This window comes from Culex pipiens, chromosome 2, assembly GCF_016801865.2.
Source record: "Culex pipiens pallens isolate TS chromosome 2, TS_CPP_V2, whole genome shotgun sequence".
NCBI classification, from domain to species: Eukaryota; Metazoa; Arthropoda; class Insecta; order Diptera; family Culicidae; genus Culex; species Culex pipiens.
This window is the reverse complement of record NC_068938.1, coordinates 29,720,950-29,743,663: the sequence shown is the minus strand read 5'-3', so window position 1 is coordinate 29,743,663 and position 22,714 is coordinate 29,720,950. Positions and strand designations below refer to the sequence as shown.

Below are 22,714 nucleotides of genomic sequence, written 5' to 3'. Positions count from 1 at the left end.
TTGAAACTCCTTTTTATAAGCTGTAATTTAACGCTTTGCTCATATGCCAATATTAGAGGCACGATGGAATTAGATGCTGTTCCACAATACTTCTTGTATAGCTTATTTATTTTCATTGCATCAGGATCAACTCAGGTCTTCTTGCGGTTCTATCCCATTCCTTAGAATCCCATTACCCAGAAATCCATTCCCCAGAATGGTCCATTCCCCAGAAACTCATTCCCCAGAATGACCCATTCCCCAGAAAAGTTTTTTTTATTACGAATGTACTTTATTTCAAAAAGTGATCAGTTTTAAAGTGTTAAGTGTTTAGATTTCGCCTTTATTGTGATAACTGCTGACAAAAGATGAATGTTCCCTTCTTTAAAGAAAGGAAAACTTTCTTGACTTGTGGTAATTGTTGACAAAAGTTGAAATTTCCCTCTAAAGTTAAATTTTCCCTTCTTTAAAGAAGGGAAAACTCTCATATCTGTCATTACTGCTGATAAAAGTTCAATTTCCCTTTAAAGTTGAATTTTCCCTTCTTTAAAGAAAGGAAAACTCTAATGACTTGTGACATGCTGACATAAGTTGAATTTTCCTTCAGCAGTTATCCCTAGTAAAGAGAGTTCTCCTAAGGAAAAAATCAATTAGTATCAGCAGTTATCACAAGTCGCGATGTCTTCTTTAAAGCGATTCTAAAATTGAATAATTAATGTTGAAAATTTAATATCATTATGCCAATTGACCATTATGAAGCCATTATGCCAAATCACGTTATGCCAAACGGCGTTATGCTAAATGGCATTATACCAAATGGGAAATATAACATGTTTTTCAGGGTCCTAAATATTTCTGGGGAATGGGTCATTCTGGGGAATGGATCATTCTGGGGAATGGGCCATTCTGGGGAGTGGGTTTCTGGGGAATGGAATTCTGGGGAATGGGATTCTGGGGAATGGGATAGAACCTCTTCTTGCACCCTTCGAGAAAGTTGCAGAGAATTGAATTTCCTTCACCAAGACTTGAGTCCTCGAAAAAATTTAATCCGGATAATCGAAACACATTTTTTTCGTAGTCTTGTGTTGGGATGTTGAGCTCATATATGACCCAAAAAGTGTTTAAAAATAATTTGACAATTTTAAATCCAAGATGGCTGCCAAAATGGCAGATTCATCTTTGTTGTTGAAATTGACAAAATGAAAGAAAGGAAAAAAAAACTCCAAAAAACATATTTTTTCTGCCACTATTTGATTATACGAAGTTTCTAAGAAGTTTTCAGATAATCAACTCTGGATTCTAGATGAATAGTGATAAAAAATTCACAATGGCGAGTAAATAAAAACTTTTTGGAGAGCAATATAATTGTAACAACAAATAAAATTCTTACATGGCAGTATATCAAATTAAATAAAATTGAAGCAAAAGTTTACAACAAACGGATGGTGCCAACAATTTTAAATTCCCTTCAGAAACTCGAAGAATAAAACAACTTTTACGAATAGTCGAAAACCAAATATCCCCTCCAGAATCACACACACCACACATCACACCAACTTACTTTGGGGCGGTTTTCCTTGGAAACTGAAGTGATCGCCGGATCTTGCTGACTCGCTTCCACTGCGTGGGTTCGACGTCGTCATCGAAGTTGGTTTCGTCACGTTCGGTGGAGAGGTCTTCGATCGAGATGCTTTTGCCACGGGCAAGGAAACTGCAAAAAATAAAAACAATAAGAAAAGAGAGAATAAGCAAAAGAGAACATTCGAAATCAGAACACGATCGTCACGAGAAAGCTTAAATAAAAGGTTGATTTCTGGATCAAATGTATGCAAATTAGAATTGGTTGACCCAAAAATTAGCGCAAAATAAAGCGATTCCTGCCCAAGGCTACCTGAGTGGACACTTGAACCCCGCGAAATGGTCAAGAGTATCGGTGGTTTTGGCTAATTATTCTAAAGTGCCTGCAGCAAACAGGCAGCACGGGTTCGTCGCTTGGACGCGATCTTAGCAGGCCTCGGACTGGTTCTACACTGAGCAAATATGCATTCGATCAGTCAGCAGGCGAACGACGCGATCTGAGTAGGCGCCCGCGCACGAGCTGCGAACCAGCCTGAGAGAGACGTGGGTCATAAAACATTCACTTCGCGATCGAGAAAACGCGCGCGCTCGAGCTGATTTTGAGCTCGTGCCCGAATGTCGCTCTGTTTTGTGGCACGCTGGAGTTTGTCGTTTCAGCTGGAGCTGCTTAATTCTGAATCGAAAGACACGTGAACAGAGGTGCCAGTGTTCATTTTTTGATTTTTTTTTATATGTTTTAGGGGAAAAACCCCGCATCTTTTAAGCCATTCAGAAGTATGGACCAACATTTTGCCGACAAGTTATCATTTTTTTTAAATAGTGATTTTTGAAAAAAAAATTGTGCTAATTTTTTTTTGCTTCATTTTTATGTAAAATTGTATTTGGGTAATTCTCTACCAACTCACACGAAATCGGGAAAAGTTGCCCCGACCCCTCTTCGATTTGCGTGAAACTTTGTCCTAAGGGGTAACTTTTGTCCCTGATCACGAATCCGAGGTCCGTTTTTTGATATCTCGTGACGGAGGGGCGGTACGACCCCTTCAATTTTTGAACATGCGAAAAAAGAGGTGTTTTTCAATAATTTGCAGCCTGAAACGGTGATGAGATAGAAATTTGGTGTCAAAGGGACTTTTATGTAAAATTAGACGCCCGATTTGATGGCGTACTCAGAATTTCGAAAAAACGTATTTTTCATCGAAAAAAACACTTAAAAAGTTTTAAAAATTCTCCCATTTTCCGTTACTCGACTGTAAAAATGTTTGAAACATGTCATTTTATGGGAAATTTAACGTACTTTTCAAATCTACATTGACCCAGAAGGGTCATTTTTTCATTTAGAACAAAATTTTTCATTTTAAAATTTCCTGTTTTTTCTAACTTTGCAGGGTTATTTTTTAGAGTGTAATAATGTTCTACAAAGTTGTAGAGCAGAAAATTACAAAAATTTTGATATATAAACATAAGGGGTTTGCTTATAAACATCACGAGTTATCGCGATTTTACGAAAAAAAAAGTTTAGAAAAAGTAACTTTTTGCGTTTCTCTTTGTTTCGTCGTCCGTGCCATGAACGACCATGATCAACGACGACCAAAATTCAAAGTTAAATTTTGTCGGATAAATTCCGGTTTCTTTTTTATTAAAAGTAGTGTTCATGATTGTCCATACCTAAACATATTTTTTAATCGAAAAGTTCAGAAAATTTCCTACAATTTCGCCTAAGAAACATTGAAGATTGGACCACTTGTTGCTGAGATAGAGCCGATAAAAGAAACTGTTAAGTCGACGGTAACATTTCAAAAGGCATCATGTACATTTTGACACTTTCTGGGTTATTGCATATTCTGAAAGTACTCCTAATAAGCTACCTCTCCACCAAAAATGAGCAAAAGTTACTTCAGTAAAGTCTGTTTAATCGTGATTTTAAATAAAGTAACATAAACAAAATCTCTGCCATCAGCAGTCCCTGTTTATATAGCCCTGTCAAACTGTCAAACAAAAGACTACATGAACCTCGTGACGAAAAAAAAGCAACATGAACAAAGCGCCATGAACATTCGGCGAAAAAAAACGAATCATAACAAAGCGTCCCCATCAATGACAGCAGGGTGATATAGACGTTGGTGATTTTAAAAGAGGTTATGTTTGTTATTCTCACATAAAATTTCGGAAATAGTGTTTTATTGAATTTGGATGATCAAGTATCAATAAAAGCAACGTTTTTCATCGTTTGTTATCATTAGAACATCTTATTTTGCTTTTATATTAAAATGTTGAATTGAAAATGGATGCTCAACATTCAAATGCGTTTTTCTCAAAACGCATGGTTTGTACATGATGCTTTTTGAAATGTTGGCGTCGAAGTTGTTTTTTTTAATGTCTCACCCAAACAAATCTCCTTTTTCGAATGTCGATATCTCAGCAACTAATGGTCCGATTTTCAATGTTTAAATATGAAACATTCGTGAAATTTTCTGATGATTTCGAAAACAATATTTTGATTTTTTTTAAATCAAGACTAACCTTTCAAAAGGGCCAAACATTCAAAATGACGCCTTTTTGAAATGTTTGTCTTGATTATAACAATTCCAAAATATTGTGTTGATTTGATTTTAGGGAACAGGGGGAGGTTTATGTTTTATTTTCTTCTGAATTGAAAAACTCAATAATTCTTTTGAGCGTCTGCATTCTTTTTATTATTTTATTTTTATAAAAAAAAACATCAAAATCGCGATCATTTGATATCCATATTATACAAAATCTCAAATTTTTATTTTTTTTCGAAAATACGTATTTTGTAATTTTTTTGAGTATTGCACTAAACATTTTTTTACTGTCGAAATTATTGAAAAAAGAAATCCGGATCATTTGGTACTTAATTTTGTAAAAAACTGAATTTTGTTGATATTTTTTCAGAAAATACGTAGTTTTGTGAAAAAATAGTATTTCTATTCTATTTCCGATCATTTGATACTCATATTGTAAAAAACTGAATTTTTTTAGTATTTTTCAGAAAAAACGTAGTATTGTGAAAATGCTGAGTATTTTCAAAAATGTGAAATGTATGAGAAAAAAAACCCGATCATTTGATATCCGTATAGCAGAAGCAATAAGTTTTAGTATTTTTTGGAGAAACATTGCATTTTCGAAATAATAGAAAAATACGTTTTTTGTGTGAAAATTTTTATGTAATCACGTATTTCATGTTCATAAGCCATTTTGCATTATTAGTTTAACCATATATTCGAAAATCTGAGCTTTTTTTTTATCGGTTTTGTTTATTCGGTAAAGTTATAGGCTATGATTAGGACTATTCGGATATTTTTAAACAAAAACATTCGATTTTTACAACTTAACCCCTTTTTGATTTATTTTTTGATACCTGGACTTTTTTTGATAAGGTCCTATAAACAAATGTAAACATTGAGTATATCCTCCTCTCACCTTTGTCAATACACTTTTTATTTATATTTGTTTATAGGCCCTTATACATAATTTGCAAAAATGACCAAATTTTGAGCAATACGATAAAACGGACGTTTTGTTTCTCACTAAGATAATTTTTTTTTTGAAAAAAAATTATTTTAGGAATGTATCGAAATTCACACGATAAGGCTTCCGGAAATATTTTTTGGATGAACAATTAAATTAGTACATTTGTGAAGTTTTGATAAAATGCACCGTTTTGGGTTAAAGCTAATTTTAGGATAAAATTTACAAGAAATTTCTTTTGTTGTTTTTTCAAGTGTCCATATTCGTCCATCTCTAAAAAAATTATTTTTGAAAAGCTGAGGAATTTCTCTACAATTTTCAGTTTTGTACGTTGTTGAATTGTTGATCCGACCTTAGGTTGCTGAGATACGGCCTTGCAATGAAATTAAATTACGTAAAATCCCCTTGAAAACCCCTTGAAAAAATATGTTTAGATTTCAAATTAAATGACTTAAATTTAAAATGGGCCAAGTATGTAATAAGTAGGCTCAGTGATTTTTCACGCTCAAAAATTTCAAATTTCACGGGACCCTAATTTCAAAACACCAAATTTCATGGAATTTTCGCGGAATGTAGAAAATATTAAAATAACTCTGAAAATCTTATGATGAAATAACAGTAAACTACTTGTTATGCTTCACTATGTATTATTTTTCAATAAACTTTTAAAAAATCGTCACTAAATTTGAAGATGACACTAAAAAAGAAACTTTTCTTGATTTCCAAAAATGTGGTTTATAGATGGGCTCTATATATATTTTGAAAAGAAATGTAGGGTATGGCGTCATCCATAAAATATGTCACGCTCTAGGGGGAGGGGGGTCTGAGCAAGTGTGACATTGCGTGTTGTAAGTATAGGAAAAGCGTGACAAAGGAGGGGAGGGAGGGGGTAGATTTTGGCTGATTTAAGCGTGACGTACTTTATGGATGAAGCCTATGTGTATTCTCATTTACTGAACTGCATTGTTGAAACATTTGTTCGTTGTTCGTTAAAGTTTTGTTGAGTTGCTTCTATTTTATCTTTTTACATTTTTTGAAAGCAACATTTAACATCTTGTCTAGCCAAAATGATTAACATATCTCGAATTTTCTGCGACATTTTACCATGTAAAAATATTCTATCACGGTTTTTATCTGACTTTTCAAAAATTTAATTCAAAATCAACAGGCAAAAATAATGTAATCTGTAAAGAAATCTTCAAAATTTTATTCATAATCAGAACAAGAAACAAAAAAAAGGTGATTTTTTTTAACTTCCGCGACTATCCACCTAAATATTGTGAAAATTAATCAGGAAATATTATTCATTGAGTCTTGAATAAACTCAGCTTGAATCATTTAATTTCCTTGAAAATTAAACCTTTCACTTTATTTAGCAATTTATTTTCTCTTTTTTTCTGCTCCAATGGAATTCAATAATTCATCCTATATTCTTTTTGCTTGCTCCTCCGGTCAATGATATATTGACTCAGGGAAGAGAATGTTTGTTTGATTGATTTCTAAAAATAAATCAATTCATACGAAAACAAAATCTGTGCAATCCTTGAAAAAAGTCACAAAATTTAAACTTGTTGGTACGAGAATAACTGCAATCAAATGATTTATGATATCATGCTAGTAATAAGTTGATGATTCCGAGAATATGTTTTTAACTTTGGCCTAGATATTTTTGATAAATTCATATTGCACGTGTGGGACCCCAAAGTTCATGCTTCCCCTCGAGTTGAGCCTGCGCAGAAATTTTGTTGGTCTGTGCTATGAATTTTTAATTCGAGGTGAGGGAGATCTAAGCCAGAACGAAATCTTTGAAAAATATTTCGTTAGCCTAATAATATTTTAAAAATACTGTTTAAAAACCAACACTTCTGTGTGATATTTCGAAGTTCAATGTTTGGTTGCTCAAAATCATTCTTCCATCACTGCCACCTTCAACGACTGCACCACGAGCGGGTTTACTTGATCGCATCACAGTGCGGGGTATAGGACACTGACTCACGCGCCACAACTCTCAACAGCAACAGCAGCGGAATAAAAAAAAATCAGCCCTTTGGCTCAACGTTTTACTAAGTACGTGTAGGCAGACAGGCAGGTATCGACGACGACGACGACTACGATATCAACTCAGAACGAGACTGCCAACCTTACCGCCCAGCGAAAGATTTATTGTAATTTGGTTTTATGATTGTTTAATAATGCTTTCACGATTTTTTCTTATTCTCTTGCTTCCTTCACTCGTTTGATTCGTTTGATTTTGCACAAGAAATGATTACATTGGCTAGTCTGCACTCAGTTATGTTTTGAAAGTTATTTTTTTGAGATTTCGTTTTCTTGAACTCAATCCAATTTTTTCCAACAACTGAGTGCATGTAAAGTTTAATACCTTGTTGTTTTCTTCCTCTGTCATGAACTTTCGGACGCAGACTTTAGCGAGAGACTTTGGCCAACAACCTTTACGTTGGCCGCCCCGGGGGGAAAGTCGCGCGATCTCGGTGTTGTTCACTGGGGCTGGGCACAAGCAGATGACGACAATTGGGGGGCTGAACTTTTCCGCGCACGTGGTTTAATTTTTCTTCTTTCACTTTTCACCGTGAATTTTCAAAGGTGCAAAATAATGACTTCTTTTCTTTTTCGCGCGTAATTTTTTCCGTGGTTCCGCGACCGGCCGGCGATGTCACGTTTCGTTGCACTTTCCACAGAGAGCTAGGAGACTTCGGACTGTTGTTTGCGAATCGAACGCTGGTTGACGAATGAATCGCTGCGTGTGACTCGCTCGCGGACAGGTCTGGCGATCGTTTGAGCTGGAAGTCGTGAGGGTGGGTGAGGGCGGTGAAATTTGTTTGACGTCCTCGCGACTGGCTGGTGGACACTTGGTGGACACGGGTGAGCAAACACACGAGCAAACTCATCTGGGAGAAGTAGTAAAGGATTGAAGAGCAGCTGGTTGACGAGGGTTAGGATAACCGAAAAGATGTCAAACTGGATCTGGTTTAAACATTGTTGTTTGACAGTTTGCCACTTTGTCACTTTTTAGGGCAATTCATTTAATACAAATTTATTTACAAAAAAAAATATTTCTGAAGATGCACATCTCACCAAAAAACTCAGCAAATATCGGCCAGGTGTATCCTTAAACAAATATGTCTAAAAATTTATATCATATAAAGCATATTTAGAAAACAGACATCACATAGAATTACCTAAAATGCATTGAGCACTGTTCGAAACAACTTGAAACATTTATCTACGAGCAGAAAAATCATAACAACAAGGCTCACCATAAGCTTTAAAAAAAGTTGATAGAATAATCAATAAAGAAAATTGCTTAAGCATTGTTTAAAAATTTGTTTAAAAATGTTCATTAGGCCGTTGCAAATATTTTTCATAGTTTATGTCGCCCCCCCTTCAAAATTGGTCTGAAAAACCAGGGGGCAAAAAAAAATTCCAAAAAATTTCAAAATTTCCATAAAAATATAAGTCTAATCATCTGAAAACAACCTAAAATGCATTTTTCAGCATTGATAATCATATTTAGCATGTTTGGCCTTGTTTAAAAATGTTTTGAATTTTTATGAAATTCTAATGCACAGCACCGCAAAAATTTTATTTTTCGCAAAAAATAAAATTTTCGTCAGTAATTAGATTTTTTTGGAAACTAATGATGGCAAAACAACTGGACAGGTGTATAATGCATTTTAAAACACTTTTTTCATTCAAATGTTGAAACCATGGCTCGTAATTTTAATTTTTATTCTTTTTTATTTTTTTGCCCCCCCCCCCCCTCGGCTTTGGTCAGATTCGAGGGTCATAAACTTCAAAAAATATTTGCAACGGCCTTAGTTGAACGAAAACAATAATTTTATGATATATTTTCTAGAGAATATTTTAAACTTTGAAATAATAAGATACAGAGATAAAATTGAATAAATAAAAACATTCTAAACAAATAAAAAAAATTGCATTTAAAAATTGAACAGCTATCTCAAATCCAAGTGACATTGACTTGGGTGACATTTGGATATATTTTTACACAATGACAAATGAGAATAGAACGAACGGAATGATATTGAATCATACTGAGCTCAGTAGAGAAATTTTCAAAGTAAAAAGCAAAAAAGTAGTACAGTCCAGAATCGATTACCCGAAGCCTCGATTTTCCGAAGTTTCTTTTATCCGAAGTTCGATTATCCAAAGGTTTGTATGGAATTTCGGAAATCGAATCACAAACAAAAAACTCGTAACCGTTATTTTGGCCGCCATATTGGATTTAAGGGGTCATTCTAAAAGTTGACAATTAAAAATAAGACAAAGAAAAAAATATTTTTTTGTGATTCGATTATCCGAAGTGAAATTTTTCTGAGGCCTTCGGATAATCGATTCTGGACTGTAATACCAGTTGCGTGCCTGGGTGTAAAATAATTTTTGCATTATTCATGAAATGTTATGTAATATTACACGCTGAAATATGTAGGCCAATGTCAAGCATAAATGTTTATCCTTTTCATTCAATATCGGTCTGATGACCGAGTGGGCTAAGGTGCCAGTCCTTACTGTTGGTTGAATCCCTTCGGCTGCAACTTTTAATTTTGTAATATTAGATTTCTTTTTTCACAAAGGTGTTGTGCATGCGATTTTACCATCGGATTTTTTGCTGTGTACCACAAGAAATAGTTTAAACAAATTTTTAAAAGGTTTAAAAAAAGGTCAACTATATTTACGACAAAGTTGAAAAATCTGATTAGGTTAATACTTTCAAAGTGTTATGATTATTGTGCCAATGAAAATAAGTTTGAACCGGAAACGGACTGCATTTTCGGATTCATAGTACAATTTGCCATTAGGAACAGATAAAATATGTTTTTAAGTCAAAAGTTGTAAGTGTTATTGAATCAAAAAAAATCCTCTTATTTAAGGGCATTTTGAGCAGATTATTTTATTAGGTGGGTGTATTGGTTTCGGTGGCAATAAAAATTGACAATTGCATTAAATCTTTTGCTAATGAATGTTCTGCAAAGTTAAAATTTATAATATACTTACTAGAATGTTCCCTAGGTGTACTGGGCTCGAATCTCAAATATGTGTATTTATTTAATTGGTATTTTTTTATTGTTTGCGTGAAATATTTGCAAGCAACGTAAACAATAACAATCCCGTTTTGTTCGGCAGACCATTCTGGGCACTGTTGCAAGAGTTTCGAGTTATAACAAAAAAATGTAAACGGCAGACGTGCATGTACTTGTGACAAAACGGCCTCCACTAAAATTCTCTTGGGCAAGTTGTCGCACTTGCAGGGTGTGTCAAGATAGCACGATCGGATCAGATATACTTCTATATGAATAATGTCAATATTGCAAGTGTATTTTACGGTTTTTGTTGAATATCTCAGGATTGAAATCGAATGGTAGAGTTCTGTTAAGGTCAAAAGGTGGATCATTGAAAGCTACGTCTTAACCCAATTTGGCCCAAAGGAAACGTGTGACAATATAACACGAGTACGACGATATACTGTTTTGGACACCCTATCTTTCAATGTTTATTTAACTATAACAGGCATTGGAAATGTTAATATTGGAAAATTTATTTTATATGTTTTATATCATTGTTATTATTCCAATGCTTTTAATTCAACAATTTTATGGTCAAAAACTGTCCCTTCAAAAATTTCCAATTTTTGTGTAGATCAAATTGGGCATTGGTGTTAACCTATCGTTACTAACCTCAGGAATGTCGTTACGATTATACATATATTTGTCGTCCATCACGAATTATACCAATATTGCACCTGAGTCACTTGATGAATCAATTGAATTTAAATTCATCCTTAAAAAATATTGAACTCGTTGATGCTGATTCAACTGTTCCACTTTGATGAGAATTGAGTAACCCTCATCCTGAATCTTGAAAAAATGGGAACGGAAGCAACAATTAGCGCACACCTATAGCAAACTAATTTCCAACGCTCCACATGGTGACCACAAAAAACACCGCGACCAGCTGCCCCGAAAAGCAGCATTCTTTCTTGACCATGACGGTCACCACGGGAAAGACACACTTTTTTGAATTGCCCTTTTTTGCGAATTTCGCACCACGAATCGATGAATTGAAGTCTTGAAAGCCACAAAAAACCGACAAACGACGAACGAGCGACACCCGCAATCCATGGCACCCACGCACCCGTCCACGAAGAAGTGATGACTTGGCTTAAGTTGTCGTCGTCGTCGAAGAACTTGAAGTGCACTCGTTGGATCTCTGAGACGACGACGACGGGCTGGCTAATGGAGGGTTTTTTTTTTGGTGGGGCTTGAACTGTTGGTAGACCTCTTGCGGCGTTTTCAGCGCTGCAGTCGCACCACGAATAGTTCCGTGGGATTTTGCGGCTAGACCAAATTTCGCAGCGTCAATGTGCGGCGATTTGTTGGTAGGGTGACCCAACCTGATCGATACTTGAATATTGATCGAGTTCAAGAGTTCGAGCTGCACAGTCTTGAAGAACCGTTAACCGCAAAGAATCATGACTATCAATAATTGGAGGCGATTGCCGTTTTTGCTCGAGGTGCTTCCAGAATTCTGCAAGTTTTTACTATTTCTTGGAAATTTGAAGACGCTGACCCACTGAGAAGAGAGAGTATAAAAGCAACGACCTGATAGTTACCTCTTTTAGTCGGTTCATGACCCGGTGAAGTTCAGCAACCTCGAAAGATATGAAGTGGATTCTGTTGTTGTTAGTTCTGACATGTAGTGTCGGTGTTCAGTGTAGCTTTGGGCTGGATGTTCCTGTCCCAGTGTTGACAAATTCCATCACACAAGCCATCGGAACTGGAGTGACGGCGTTGGTTAGGACCAATGGGACCTTCAAGGGGTCCGTCGAGGTCGACACCAGTGGAACGATTCAGGCCCTCATAACCATCGCAAACAATGTGAGCAAACCAATGGATCAACTTCTGAGTGGAATAATGTCGGTGGCATCGGCAAGAAAAGGAAATATTTCGGAATTATTCGGGAACATAGACAAACTCATTCCGGATACTACATCGGCAGTTAGGAACGCCTCGGTGATCGTGGGGAACTTGGAAGGCCTCACAAAAACTTATCTTCTGGCGGGACTTAGCACAAGCCTGGACTCGTTGCTAAATGGATTGAGTGACCTGGCCAGAGGTTGGCAAAATCTCACCAGTGCTGCTAACGACGCAGTCAACTCACCTTCTCCAGTGACCCTCCAGAACATCACCAACTTCATCAACGCATCGTTAGTGTCCAACGTAACAGCCCCACTCAAAGCTGTGCAAATCAACATTATGGGAGTGACAGCCTTTGTATCAACTATCGGCTCCGAAAGAACTCAAGCTATCAAGCAACAAGCTCAAATCAACACCACAATCAACAACGCCGTTCGAAACGTTGTCACCGCAGAAGTGAACTTCAATCGAACGGTCAAAGAACTATTCCAACGAATCAGCCAGCAACAGATCAACACCTTCAAGATGATCAACCAAACATTCGCCCCAGTCTACGCCCGTGTAGACTCCTTCAACGGAGGTAACGTCACAAACATGACCACCTTCCTTTCCGACCTGGCAGCCCTAAATGCCTACAAACTCCAGCACATCGAAGACAGCACCAACTACACCATGGAAGAGATGTACTCCCTACTAAACGACCAAACATCCCTCCTCTCCAACACCCTCCTCAACATCAGTTCCTACATCACCAACCAAGGCGTCACCAGCAACACCCAGTTCTCAACCCAATGCGCCCAAAAGCACACCCCAGAGCTCCAGAACCTCCCCTACGCCAAACTCCCAACCTGCCTCACCTCCGAACTGACCAGCTTCCGCTCAACGGCCCAGTTCGCCCAACTCCTGCTGGACCAGATCCGCGACGCCACCAGCGCCCTGTACGCGCAAATCTCCAAACTCTGCCAACGAACCACAGGAAGTTGCGCCGCCCAACTCTTCGCCACCTTTCCCGACCAGCTGCAGTGGGTGCAGGTGAAAATGTTTGTCCTCTGGTCGGGAATCGTCAACGATCAGCACATTGTGACGGGACGGATACGGAACTGCGTCCGGGCGGCCACGACGGATTTGATCGAGGCGGCGCAGGCCGTGGCCGAGCGGTTCGATAGCTGCACCGGGAAGGACGTGCCCATTCCGGTGGTGCAGGTGGTGTTTGTGGAGCAGCTGGCAGCCCCCGGGAGGGTTTAGGGAAATTGTAGTTGTTTTAGATAATATCCTAGCATCTTATTATGACACGAATACCAAATTATGTCAGTCAAGTGTCAATAATAAACTATAATAATAATAATAACTAGCATCTTATTATTTCTTCTAATATTAAGTTTGTTGTTATAAATCCTTCCTTATAAAATGAATGTTACTGAATTCGTAAACAAACGTAAACGAAGTTGATTTCAAAGCAAATCATTCAAATAACAACTTAGTTTTTAAATTCATTGAAAAATGGGTGTTTGTAAAAACACATGTACACTAGGGTGCCCAGAATATGGGACTTTTTCTCAAAACCTCGCTCCACAAGCTGAATATTGTCCCTTGAACTATTTTAGGACTTTGGGTCAAATATGAGCAAAATCGGTCAACATTTACCCATTGATACTAGAAGGTGAAGTTTGTACGGGAAAAATCGAAAAAATGTATGGAAAACCCAATTTTCTTTCGGATTGGTCTGCACGGTGCGCTACTTCCACCCAAATATTCTCAAAGTGAGATATTCATTATACAGTGGACTCTCTCGTTGTCAATATTGAAGGGACCGTCGAGAGCGGGAGTTATCAAATTATAGAACGAAAAATCAAAGCAATCTATTTGAAGGGACTGAAAAATTTATTGACAGCTGGAGAAATATTGGTATCGAGAAGATCGACAGCCAGAGAGTCCACTGTAAATTTAATGCTCTACAACTTTGTAGAACATACCAAAGCTGTTAAACTTGATCCTGAAAAGTTATTAGCAATGGGTTAATTTCAACCAATTTCGCTCAAAATTTGCACAGATGCTTATAATAAACCAATAAACCGTTTTCCGCATGTGGAGCAGGGGATCATTTTTTTCTGGGCACCCTTATGTACACATGTTTTAGAATCCGACAACATTTATTTTATGGATTTGTTCACAACATTTTTAATCGTGCATACGCAATAAAGTCGGTAAAGAAAGGTTTCTTTTCAAACTTAAGGTTGTGTTTGATATAAATATCATTTATACTAAACTCGATTTCTTTGTATATTGTAGGCATGTAAAAAACTTCAATAATTAAAAAAGTTCACTAGAAACATGAACAAAAGTACGTTCAACTAGAACAAATGAAGACTGCAGTCTAAATGGGGACACCATTTTTTTTAATGTGTTTTTGTTAAATATATGCATAAGTTCTGTAGCTCTGTTTTCACTTTGACAAAAGTTAACGGAAAACTCAAAATATGAGTTCAAATATTTACTAAAACAACTTTATTCAAAACAGCAATCCCAATTCACCCCGGTTGACTGTGTATTTTAGTTGTTGTTATTATGGTGATCTGCTTTAAAATTGTTGATACATATTTTCCAGAGTTACTTGATTTAAAGCTGACAAAATAAAGGCCCAACCCAAAAAAATGTGATAGCCGTTAAAACCATGGCGCTTACTCTTTCAATAATTCATCCATTTAGAACTCATGAATAATTGTTTAGATAACAAATTGCAAAAAGAAGATTTTTTTTCAGAACAAGCCGTATATAATGAGATGAATACAGTCCAGGCTCGATTATTCGAAGGCGTCGGATAAAAATCAATTCGGATAATCCAGGGGTGCTCAAAGTTTTTGGAGGCCGGGCCAAATTTGAAGCTCAAATGAGCTTGCGGGCCAAATTTACAAAAAAGGCTATTGGAAAAAAATAAATTACATTATTTACATTAAGATTCAAAACAATAGAAACCACAAAATAACGGTTTTCTATCGGTATCGTTGATTTTATTGTTTCAGGTATTTGAAAACAAGTTTTTAGCTGAATGCACCTGTGTTTAAAAAAAAAGTTTTGTTTTTATATTTCGAAAATGCCGACATTACATGTTGAACAATTCATCTAAAGGCGTAATTTTATCTATAAATTAAGTGTGGCTAATGAAAAATCGTTGAGAGCCAGAATTTCAACATTTCAATGAAAAAAATGTTAAAAAATGTTTCTGCAATCATTAGGCCGTTGCAAATATTTTTTGAAGTTTATGTCCCTCGACTCTGACCAAAGTCAAGGGGGGGGGGGGGGGGGTATAAAAAATTAAATTACGAGCCATGGTTTCAACATTTGAATGAAAAAAGTGTTTTAAATGCATTATACACCTGTCCAGTTGTTTTGCCATCATTAGTTTCCAAAATATCTAAGTATTGACGAAAATTTTATTTTTTTTCGAAAAAATAAATTTTTGCGGTGCTGTGCATTGGAATTTCATAAAAATTTTAAACATTTTTAAATAAGCCCAAACATGCTAAATATGATATTCAATGCTGAAAAATGCATTTTAGATTGTTTTCAGATGATTAGACTAATATTTTCATGGAAATTTTGAAGTTTTTTGGAAAAATATTTTTTTTGCCCCCTGATTTTTCAGACCAATTTTAAAGGGGGGGGGGGCGACATAAACTTTGAAAAATATTTGCAACGGCCTTATTTTCAAAAAAAAAAAAAAAAGATTCGACAAAAAAAACATTTCAGTCAAAATAGAATTATTTATTTCATCGAAAATTCACTATAATTCATTTTTTTAATAAACCCAAACATGCTCAAATGATTCTAAATTCAGAGGAATGCATATTTAATAAATTTCAGCTGATTCATTTTTTTGAAGTTTTTTGAAAATATGTTTTTGCTCCTGGTTTTTGAGCCAATTTTTTAAATAATGGTGGAAGGGTGGGTTGATCGACGAAAGCTTTGTAAAATATTTGCAACAATCTTGATCCTTCGATTTCCACATTTTGTCTGCCTGAATCAGTTGGTAGTCAATCAGATTCGTTATCTAACTGTAATGAGTTCGAATCCCGAAGGAAGTGCAATGTATGTTTGAGGGTCAGTTCATAAAAGTGTCATTATAACTTGCAAATTAATAAAAAAAACTTACATTTTTGCAACTATTACAGAATTCTACCTAAGTCAAACTTGAACGTTTTTTAATATTTCTAAAAATGTTTGATGAAAATTTTGACGATTTTTACTAGTTTCACTCACATTGAAACGTGTGAAATTGTTTTAGTTATAAAATATTTTAAACAAATTATTTGTATCCTAAAGTGGGGATCAAAATATTGATAAATCATAAGTTTTTTTATTAACAAAAAATAAAAAAGATTAGCATATAAAAGTTTAAAATAAACCTTAATTTCGAAAAAGTATAAAATCACTTTACAAGTGGTCAACGGGCCATTTTACATGAATGTTCAAAATGGGTCCGCGGGCCACAAAATATTACCTCGCGGGCCACGTTTGGCCCGCGGGCCATACTTTGGTCACCCCTGGGATAATCGAATCTCGAGAAAAAACTTTTTTTTCGTTGGCATATTTTTGATTGTCGAGCTTAAGTATAACCCAAGGATGCCAGATGCAAAGATTTTTCTGTGTTTTTTTTGGTACACTGAATTTTGAAAAACTTTATTTAATTATATTTTGTAAAAATATCAACCGAAATTTATTTCGCTTTGCTTAACAATGCAATGATTTATATGACTGTAAATTGATATAATTGAATTTTAGGCAAATTCACAGACATACACAGACTTTTTTTACAGACATTTAAAACAAACATGTGGCATCACTGGTATGACCCTTGAATTACGCTTAAGTGATTCAAAATGTATAAATCCAAGAGGGCGCCAAAAATGGCAAGTAGTTTCATAATGCAATTGTAAAAAGAAAATGCGTGAACCCTTCAGGCCTGCGTCTTGAAAATTAAGGTTATTATGGGAAAATGACCCTTAGACAATAAAAGGCTAGTTAAGAAAATTTAGATTTATGACCAATCAGGCCTAAAAGGAACGTAAAAAAACAATAGAAAATTAGAAAACTAGTGATGCATCTTAGATTAGTTTTGCGCATTTATCTAACGAGACCCTGCGGCTTTTTTTAATTGGTTGATTGAATCTCAAATTGAAAATCAACTTAAAACATGATAACAAATAAATATCTATACAAAAATTAAAACAATTGACAGTAGTTTAACGCAATTTACTAGTAAAGTATTTTGTAATGCAAAAACAGTTCAAAAATTCAAAAAGTTTGGCGTGGAATTTAAAATATGTTTGGCCCCTCGACCAGAAATAAAAAAAAAATACAGTTAAGGCATTTCCACAATCGGAAATTTGGAATATTTAAAATGAGAAAAATATTTTCGTGAATGTTGAAAATGATAGACAGACAGCAGCAAATATTTATTTTTCAGTGCTTTTCCTTCATGAAGATTTTTCAAATTGCAAAATACTGAACATTTTCGAAATATTTTACCAGAAAATGCCTATAACTTGAAAACTGTGCACTTTATCAGAAAATGTGTCAAGTCATTTTTTATTACAATTGGTTGTGAATCTAAAAATGGATTTTGAAATTCTGTTTTACAGTAATTTAGTTTTTTTCCAAAGATCTTTTTTGTTTAATTAGTACCTCCGGTACGAGATTTTGCACTATTCTAAACTCTATCCTATCCTTAACAAATCCCAAGATTTTGAAAATTTCAAAAAAATAGACCTGTTTTGAATATTTACTTTTAGGCCGTTGCAAATATTTTTCAAAATTGGCCTAAATAATCGGAGGGCAATAATTTTCCGCGTTTATAATCATGTACAATACCAATGTACAGTCCTACGAAAAGTATTTTTTTATTTGCGATTTTTTTTTCTGTCAATGCCTCGATATTTTCAAAACTAATGATTCGAAAGCAACTGTACGCCTATAAAATGCATTTTAAAATACTTTTTTCATCCAAATGTTGAAACCTAGGCTTGTAATTTCAATTTTTATATTTTTCTATTTTTTTTGCCCTCCCCCTCCCCCCCTCGACTTTGGTCAGAGCCGAGAAACATAAACTTCAAAAAATATTTGCAACGGTCTTAGTAATAAAAAAAAAAAAAAAAAATTTGATTTGCAAAAACGTAGAGAATTTCTGATAGGTACAAAAAAAAAAACAATTTTAACGAACAAGTTGCCTTAAACAGTATCAAACAAAAACCAAACTCACCTATCAGCATCGGCCGGCTCCTTGTGGTGCAGGTTTTGCTGATGGACGCTGCTGCTGCTCCCAATATCTTTAAACTTGTCGAACCAATCCAACGGTGTCCGGCTGGCACTCCGCAGTCCACTGACATCGGAGAATCCGTTACTGCTAGCCTGCTGCTGCTGCTGGAGATGGTGCCCGTTCAGCAGCAATGAAGCTGCCGTCGTCGGCTGAGGGCTCTGCGAACTCATGTGGGAATTGCTGCTGTTGTGTAGGATGCTGCCAGTTGCATTGCTCTGCGAAGTGGTCCAAAGATGGAAGTTGGTCGTTATTTAGTGTGAAAACCCTTCTTTTTTTTCGTCGCGTGTTGCATATTTTGCTGCTGACCTAGGTCCGGGGTGTGGCGCAATATGTTTCATGAATTATTAATTACGTCATAAAGATCATTGATGGATGATGAAGTGCCATTAGTCACTCTGCCGAGCTGAGACGAGATCATCTCGGCTCAACCAGCTGTATACAAGTAAAATCCGAACAATTTTTCAAAACAGAACTCTGAAGTGTGACTGCCGAGTGATTTGTCTGTTTTTGAATAACAAGTTTCAAGCAGGGTCCGTACATCCAGCAGTTTGACAAACATCAAGGTCGTCTCACAGCTATTAGGCTTGGTCCAGGCCTCACGTGTGCGTAGGTGAACGCATTGAGGGGTGATCTTGGTCTCTTGAAAACTCAATGGTCATTGCCGGTGTCATTGAGGCCGTAGACGTAAGTGTCCATTTTGGCTACTGTGTGCCACGGTGGTTGCCGGCAGCTGGTCGTCTCACAACAATGGGCCAGCCCGGTACAACTGGGACAACTGGTACAAAGGAAGATCAATTACTGGCACTGGTTTTGATGTGGCACGACATTGATCGAGCATTTAACTTTGTAAGACCGTCAGTTCAATAAAAACTACTGTAAAACGGGGTGACTTTGATAGCCGGGGTGACTTTGATAGGTTTGCGATTTTTCCGCAAAATGAAGAGTACAATTAAAATACGTAAGGAATGGTTTAGAAACATACTGACCGTGGTAGAGATGTGTTCAAAGTACCTCAAGAAGAACATTTCATAAAATTTTGACAAGTTTAAAAAGTTAGTTAAATATAGTTAAGAAAATGTTGATGAAAGTCATTATTTTAAACTTCTCAAAGTGTCTTGATTTTCTCAATGAACATGATTTTTAATCGGAAAACGGAATGCATTTTCGGATTCTTTGGACAATTTTCCACTAGGAGAAGGTTAAAAAAGTTTGTAAATAATAAATAATATGCGTTTTTGAAACACAATTAAAAAAAATCTCCAAATTTATAGGCAATTTCAGTTGAACAAATTTCATGTAAAATGTGAAAACTTGTGATTCGTGCTTCAAATTCAGTATAAAATGCAATATAAATCGATAATTTTACAAACAAAACTAGTTTTAACAAATTTCAGGCAAAATTCCGACTTTTTAACAATTTTACCTAAAATTTATATGTATTTTGCTAAAAAGCTTATACACTTAGTTAACTAAATATAAACATTGATTTTTTTCTTAAAAACTATATCAGCTACTTTAGTGATGGTACATTTAGCGTACAAATAAAGTTTGAACATCTTAAATATGATTTTAACAAGAAAAACTATGACTATCAAAGTCACCCCGGAATTAAAACTAAGAATTCTTAACGTAACTATTTTGCTAAACATTATTGAAAAAACTTTTTTTTCCGAAATAGAGCATGGACTTTGTGTGGTCTACCCCAGTACATATTTTAAAAATAATAATATTGAGAAAACCCTTACCTGTTGGAAAATATTCTAAAAACAAATCGAAATCCTATCAAAGTCACCCCGGTTTACGGTACTAGAAATAGATTTTTATGATTCGATTATCCAAAGTATTCCCGATCAAAATACCTATCCGTAATTTATGATCACTCGTCAAACCTTCAATAGTATGGCTCATACGCTTTATATTTACAGTCCAGACTCGATTATCCACAGTTTCGATTATTCTAAGTCTCATACAAACCTTCGGATAATCGAATCACTAGCAAAACAATTATTTTTCGTTTTTTTTTTTCATTTTCTTGTTTTTTATGTAAAATTTGAGTTCTGCGGCCCCATTTTAGTTGAATTTGAATGGTTAATTGCCTTTAAATAACAAAATGCATTTTTTCAATATTTCGTCATCGCCATTTTAGCCGCCATCTTGAATTAAAAAAATGTAACCACTTTAACGTAAACCTAAGCTCGACAATAAAAAATAAGCCAAGGAAAAAAATGTTTTTCGTGATTCGAATCACCATCCGAAAATAAAAAAATACGTATTTTGGGAAATTGAGTTTTAGTGAAAAAAAAGTTGATAAAAAAATCCTCAAATTTTTTTTCCGTGTACCTATTTTTTTCTCAAAAGTCCTCAACAATACCAACAACTTTGCCGAAGACACCAAATTGATCAAAAAATTCACTCAAAAGTTACAGCTGTTTGAATATTTACATACCATTTTTGTATGGACAGCTGCCAAAATTGTATGGAGACTTGTATGGGTGAACCAATGACACAAAATAGCATATTTGGTCATAGGGAAGGCCCCCACAAAGTTTGAGCCAAATCAAAAAATACAAATAAAATCCATTTCCGGTTTTGGTAGAGAATTGCTCAGACTGTATAAGAGAAAATAAAACCAAAATGTTATAATTTGGTACTGTGGAAAAGTTATATACCATACATTTTATATCAGATTTTTCGCCATTCGGATTTATTAATAACTTCGTGTTATTGAACCGGCTCAGTACTTTCTGGATATCCAATGTCCAGTTCAACTCACGTTCTTCACAACCCTCCCGGCCATTGCAATTAACCGCAAATTTGAATTATCTCGTTCTGTCCTGAATCATTCGTTCTCGAGCTTTGCGCAACAAACTCTGGCACCGAGCTGCTGCTACTAAACATTGTCAAGTTGTGCCCTCGGGGCCCCGAATCTCATGGACAACAACAAGCCCTGGCGTGGCACACGTACACCCGATTTGCACACACTTACCAATAATCTACTAGAATTTATGAGCGGTTTGTGGAACTGCTGATGACTCGAGAAGCCGTTGGTCGTTAGCGCTGACTTGGTGCTGGTCGTTGTGCCGTTGCAGATCTCGGAATGCAGCGTGGAGGAGGACCAGCGTGACGAGGTCGTTTGGACGGTTTGGGCGCGGACCACCTGGAGTGAGCCGCCGGACGCGGTCCGGGCCTGCAGGACCTCCATCTGCTTCTTCTGCGTGTGCTGGGTGCTGCCGTCCGACGAGGACAGGTTCTGTGAGACCATCTGAGGGACGGGGGAGAGAGGGAGAAGGGAAGAAGTGGTCACAAATCAATAAATCAACTCGAGTAATTGAACAAGTCGTTAAAAGTGATCCCCGAGGGGACAAAACCTTCTTGTGAGGGCAAATCTTTACGATTTACAACCTAAAGTGTCTGGCCTGAAGTTCCTGAAGGCCAACACGTGCCCCAACCATCATTATTACACAATAAGAATTGACCATAGTCAAAAGTGCCTCTTCCTGGTCCCGAAAACCGGGGGTTGCCCGAGGTGAATTTTAATTTGTCTCCATCTCCTCTAATATAATATTTATGGTGCGGCAAAGGCAAACGAAACCAACGCCGGCTTTACGATTTGTTCGTGAACAGTGAGGTGACACACGTTATTACTCGGTAATGACTTTCAGGTGGCGGCCGGCGGCACGGCGGCGATCTTGCTTTGAGGTGTCATTTTATTAGGTGACACAATCTCGGCAAATTTTGTGACACCTCGTGTTTAACGGGAGAGATTGATGGATTCCGTCGTAATAAATGATCATATTGAAAAGCATATTTTTAAGATTTCTAGACATTTCAATAGCTTTTAAACTTCAATAGCTGACGATATAATTTTTGATTCAAACTCTTAGGTTTTGACTGACAACATGATAATTTTAAGAAATCAATGCACTATTTCGTGCACCTTCTAGTCCACTTCATTCCATTGATTCGACACTTAAGTTGCCTCAGCTCCCAACTCCATCACCCATGCGCGGCGCGGAACAGAAGCTCAGATTTTATGGTCTCCTGGCTCAAATCGGTGACAATCTAATCGCTCTCGACCTGGTAAATTATTATGCAAATTGCCTATCGCGAGAAGGCCCCAACCACTTGCAGTCAAAACCGCACCGCAGCCATTAAACATAGATATTGGCGGCGCCTCGACATCTCTTAACAACAACAACGACGAAAAAAATACTATAAAGAATTTGTACATGCACTACAAGCTGGAAGGTAAATAAAATTGAAATGGTTTAATAAAGGCGCCGCAACCAGAGCTTGCAGCTTGTCTGTTTGAACAATTTTCGTGTAATTTTCCAATCATTATCGCAAACCGCGCGGTGCGGCTAGAAATCGGTCAAAGTGACTTAAATTGCTAGTTTCACGC

The 22,714-nt window shown here is 36.2% G+C and overlaps 2 protein-coding genes across 6 annotated transcripts in view; one reads left to right on the top strand and one right to left on the bottom strand.

Annotated features, from left to right (window-relative positions):
• LOC120421993 (serine-rich adhesin for platelets) overlaps positions 1-22,714 on the bottom strand; it is a 121,285-nt gene that overhangs the window by 20,080 nt on the left and 78,491 nt on the right. For all 5 annotated transcript variants that reach the window (XR_005606060.2, XR_005606062.2, XR_005606063.2 and 2 more), the window contains exons 3-5: positions 21,299-21,574; positions 18,256-18,527; positions 1,541-1,690 (exon numbers count right to left, since the gene is read on the bottom strand). Coding sequence is in view for 1 of the 5 variants with exons in the window: in XM_039585305.2 (XP_039441239.1) it covers positions 1,541-1,690; positions 18,256-18,527; positions 21,299-21,574 (698 nt within the window). In the remaining 4 variants the exon portion in view is untranslated. The remainder of the gene's footprint in view (positions 1-1,540; positions 1,691-18,255; positions 18,528-21,298; positions 21,575-22,714) is intronic.
• LOC128093158 (uncharacterized) lies at positions 11,361-13,255 on the top strand. Its single transcript, XM_052709010.1, has one exon. It carries the CDS (start codon positions 11,745-11,747, stop codon positions 13,242-13,244), a length of 1,500 nt encoding a protein of 499 aa, XP_052564970.1. The 5' UTR covers positions 11,361-11,744; the 3' UTR covers positions 13,245-13,255.

Bases quoted from the DNA above. Each gene is read 5' to 3' on its own strand.
- LOC128093158 (XM_052709010.1), top strand. From the start codon at position 11,745: ATGAAGTGGATTCTGTTGTTGTTAGTTCTGACATGTAGTGTCGGTGTT.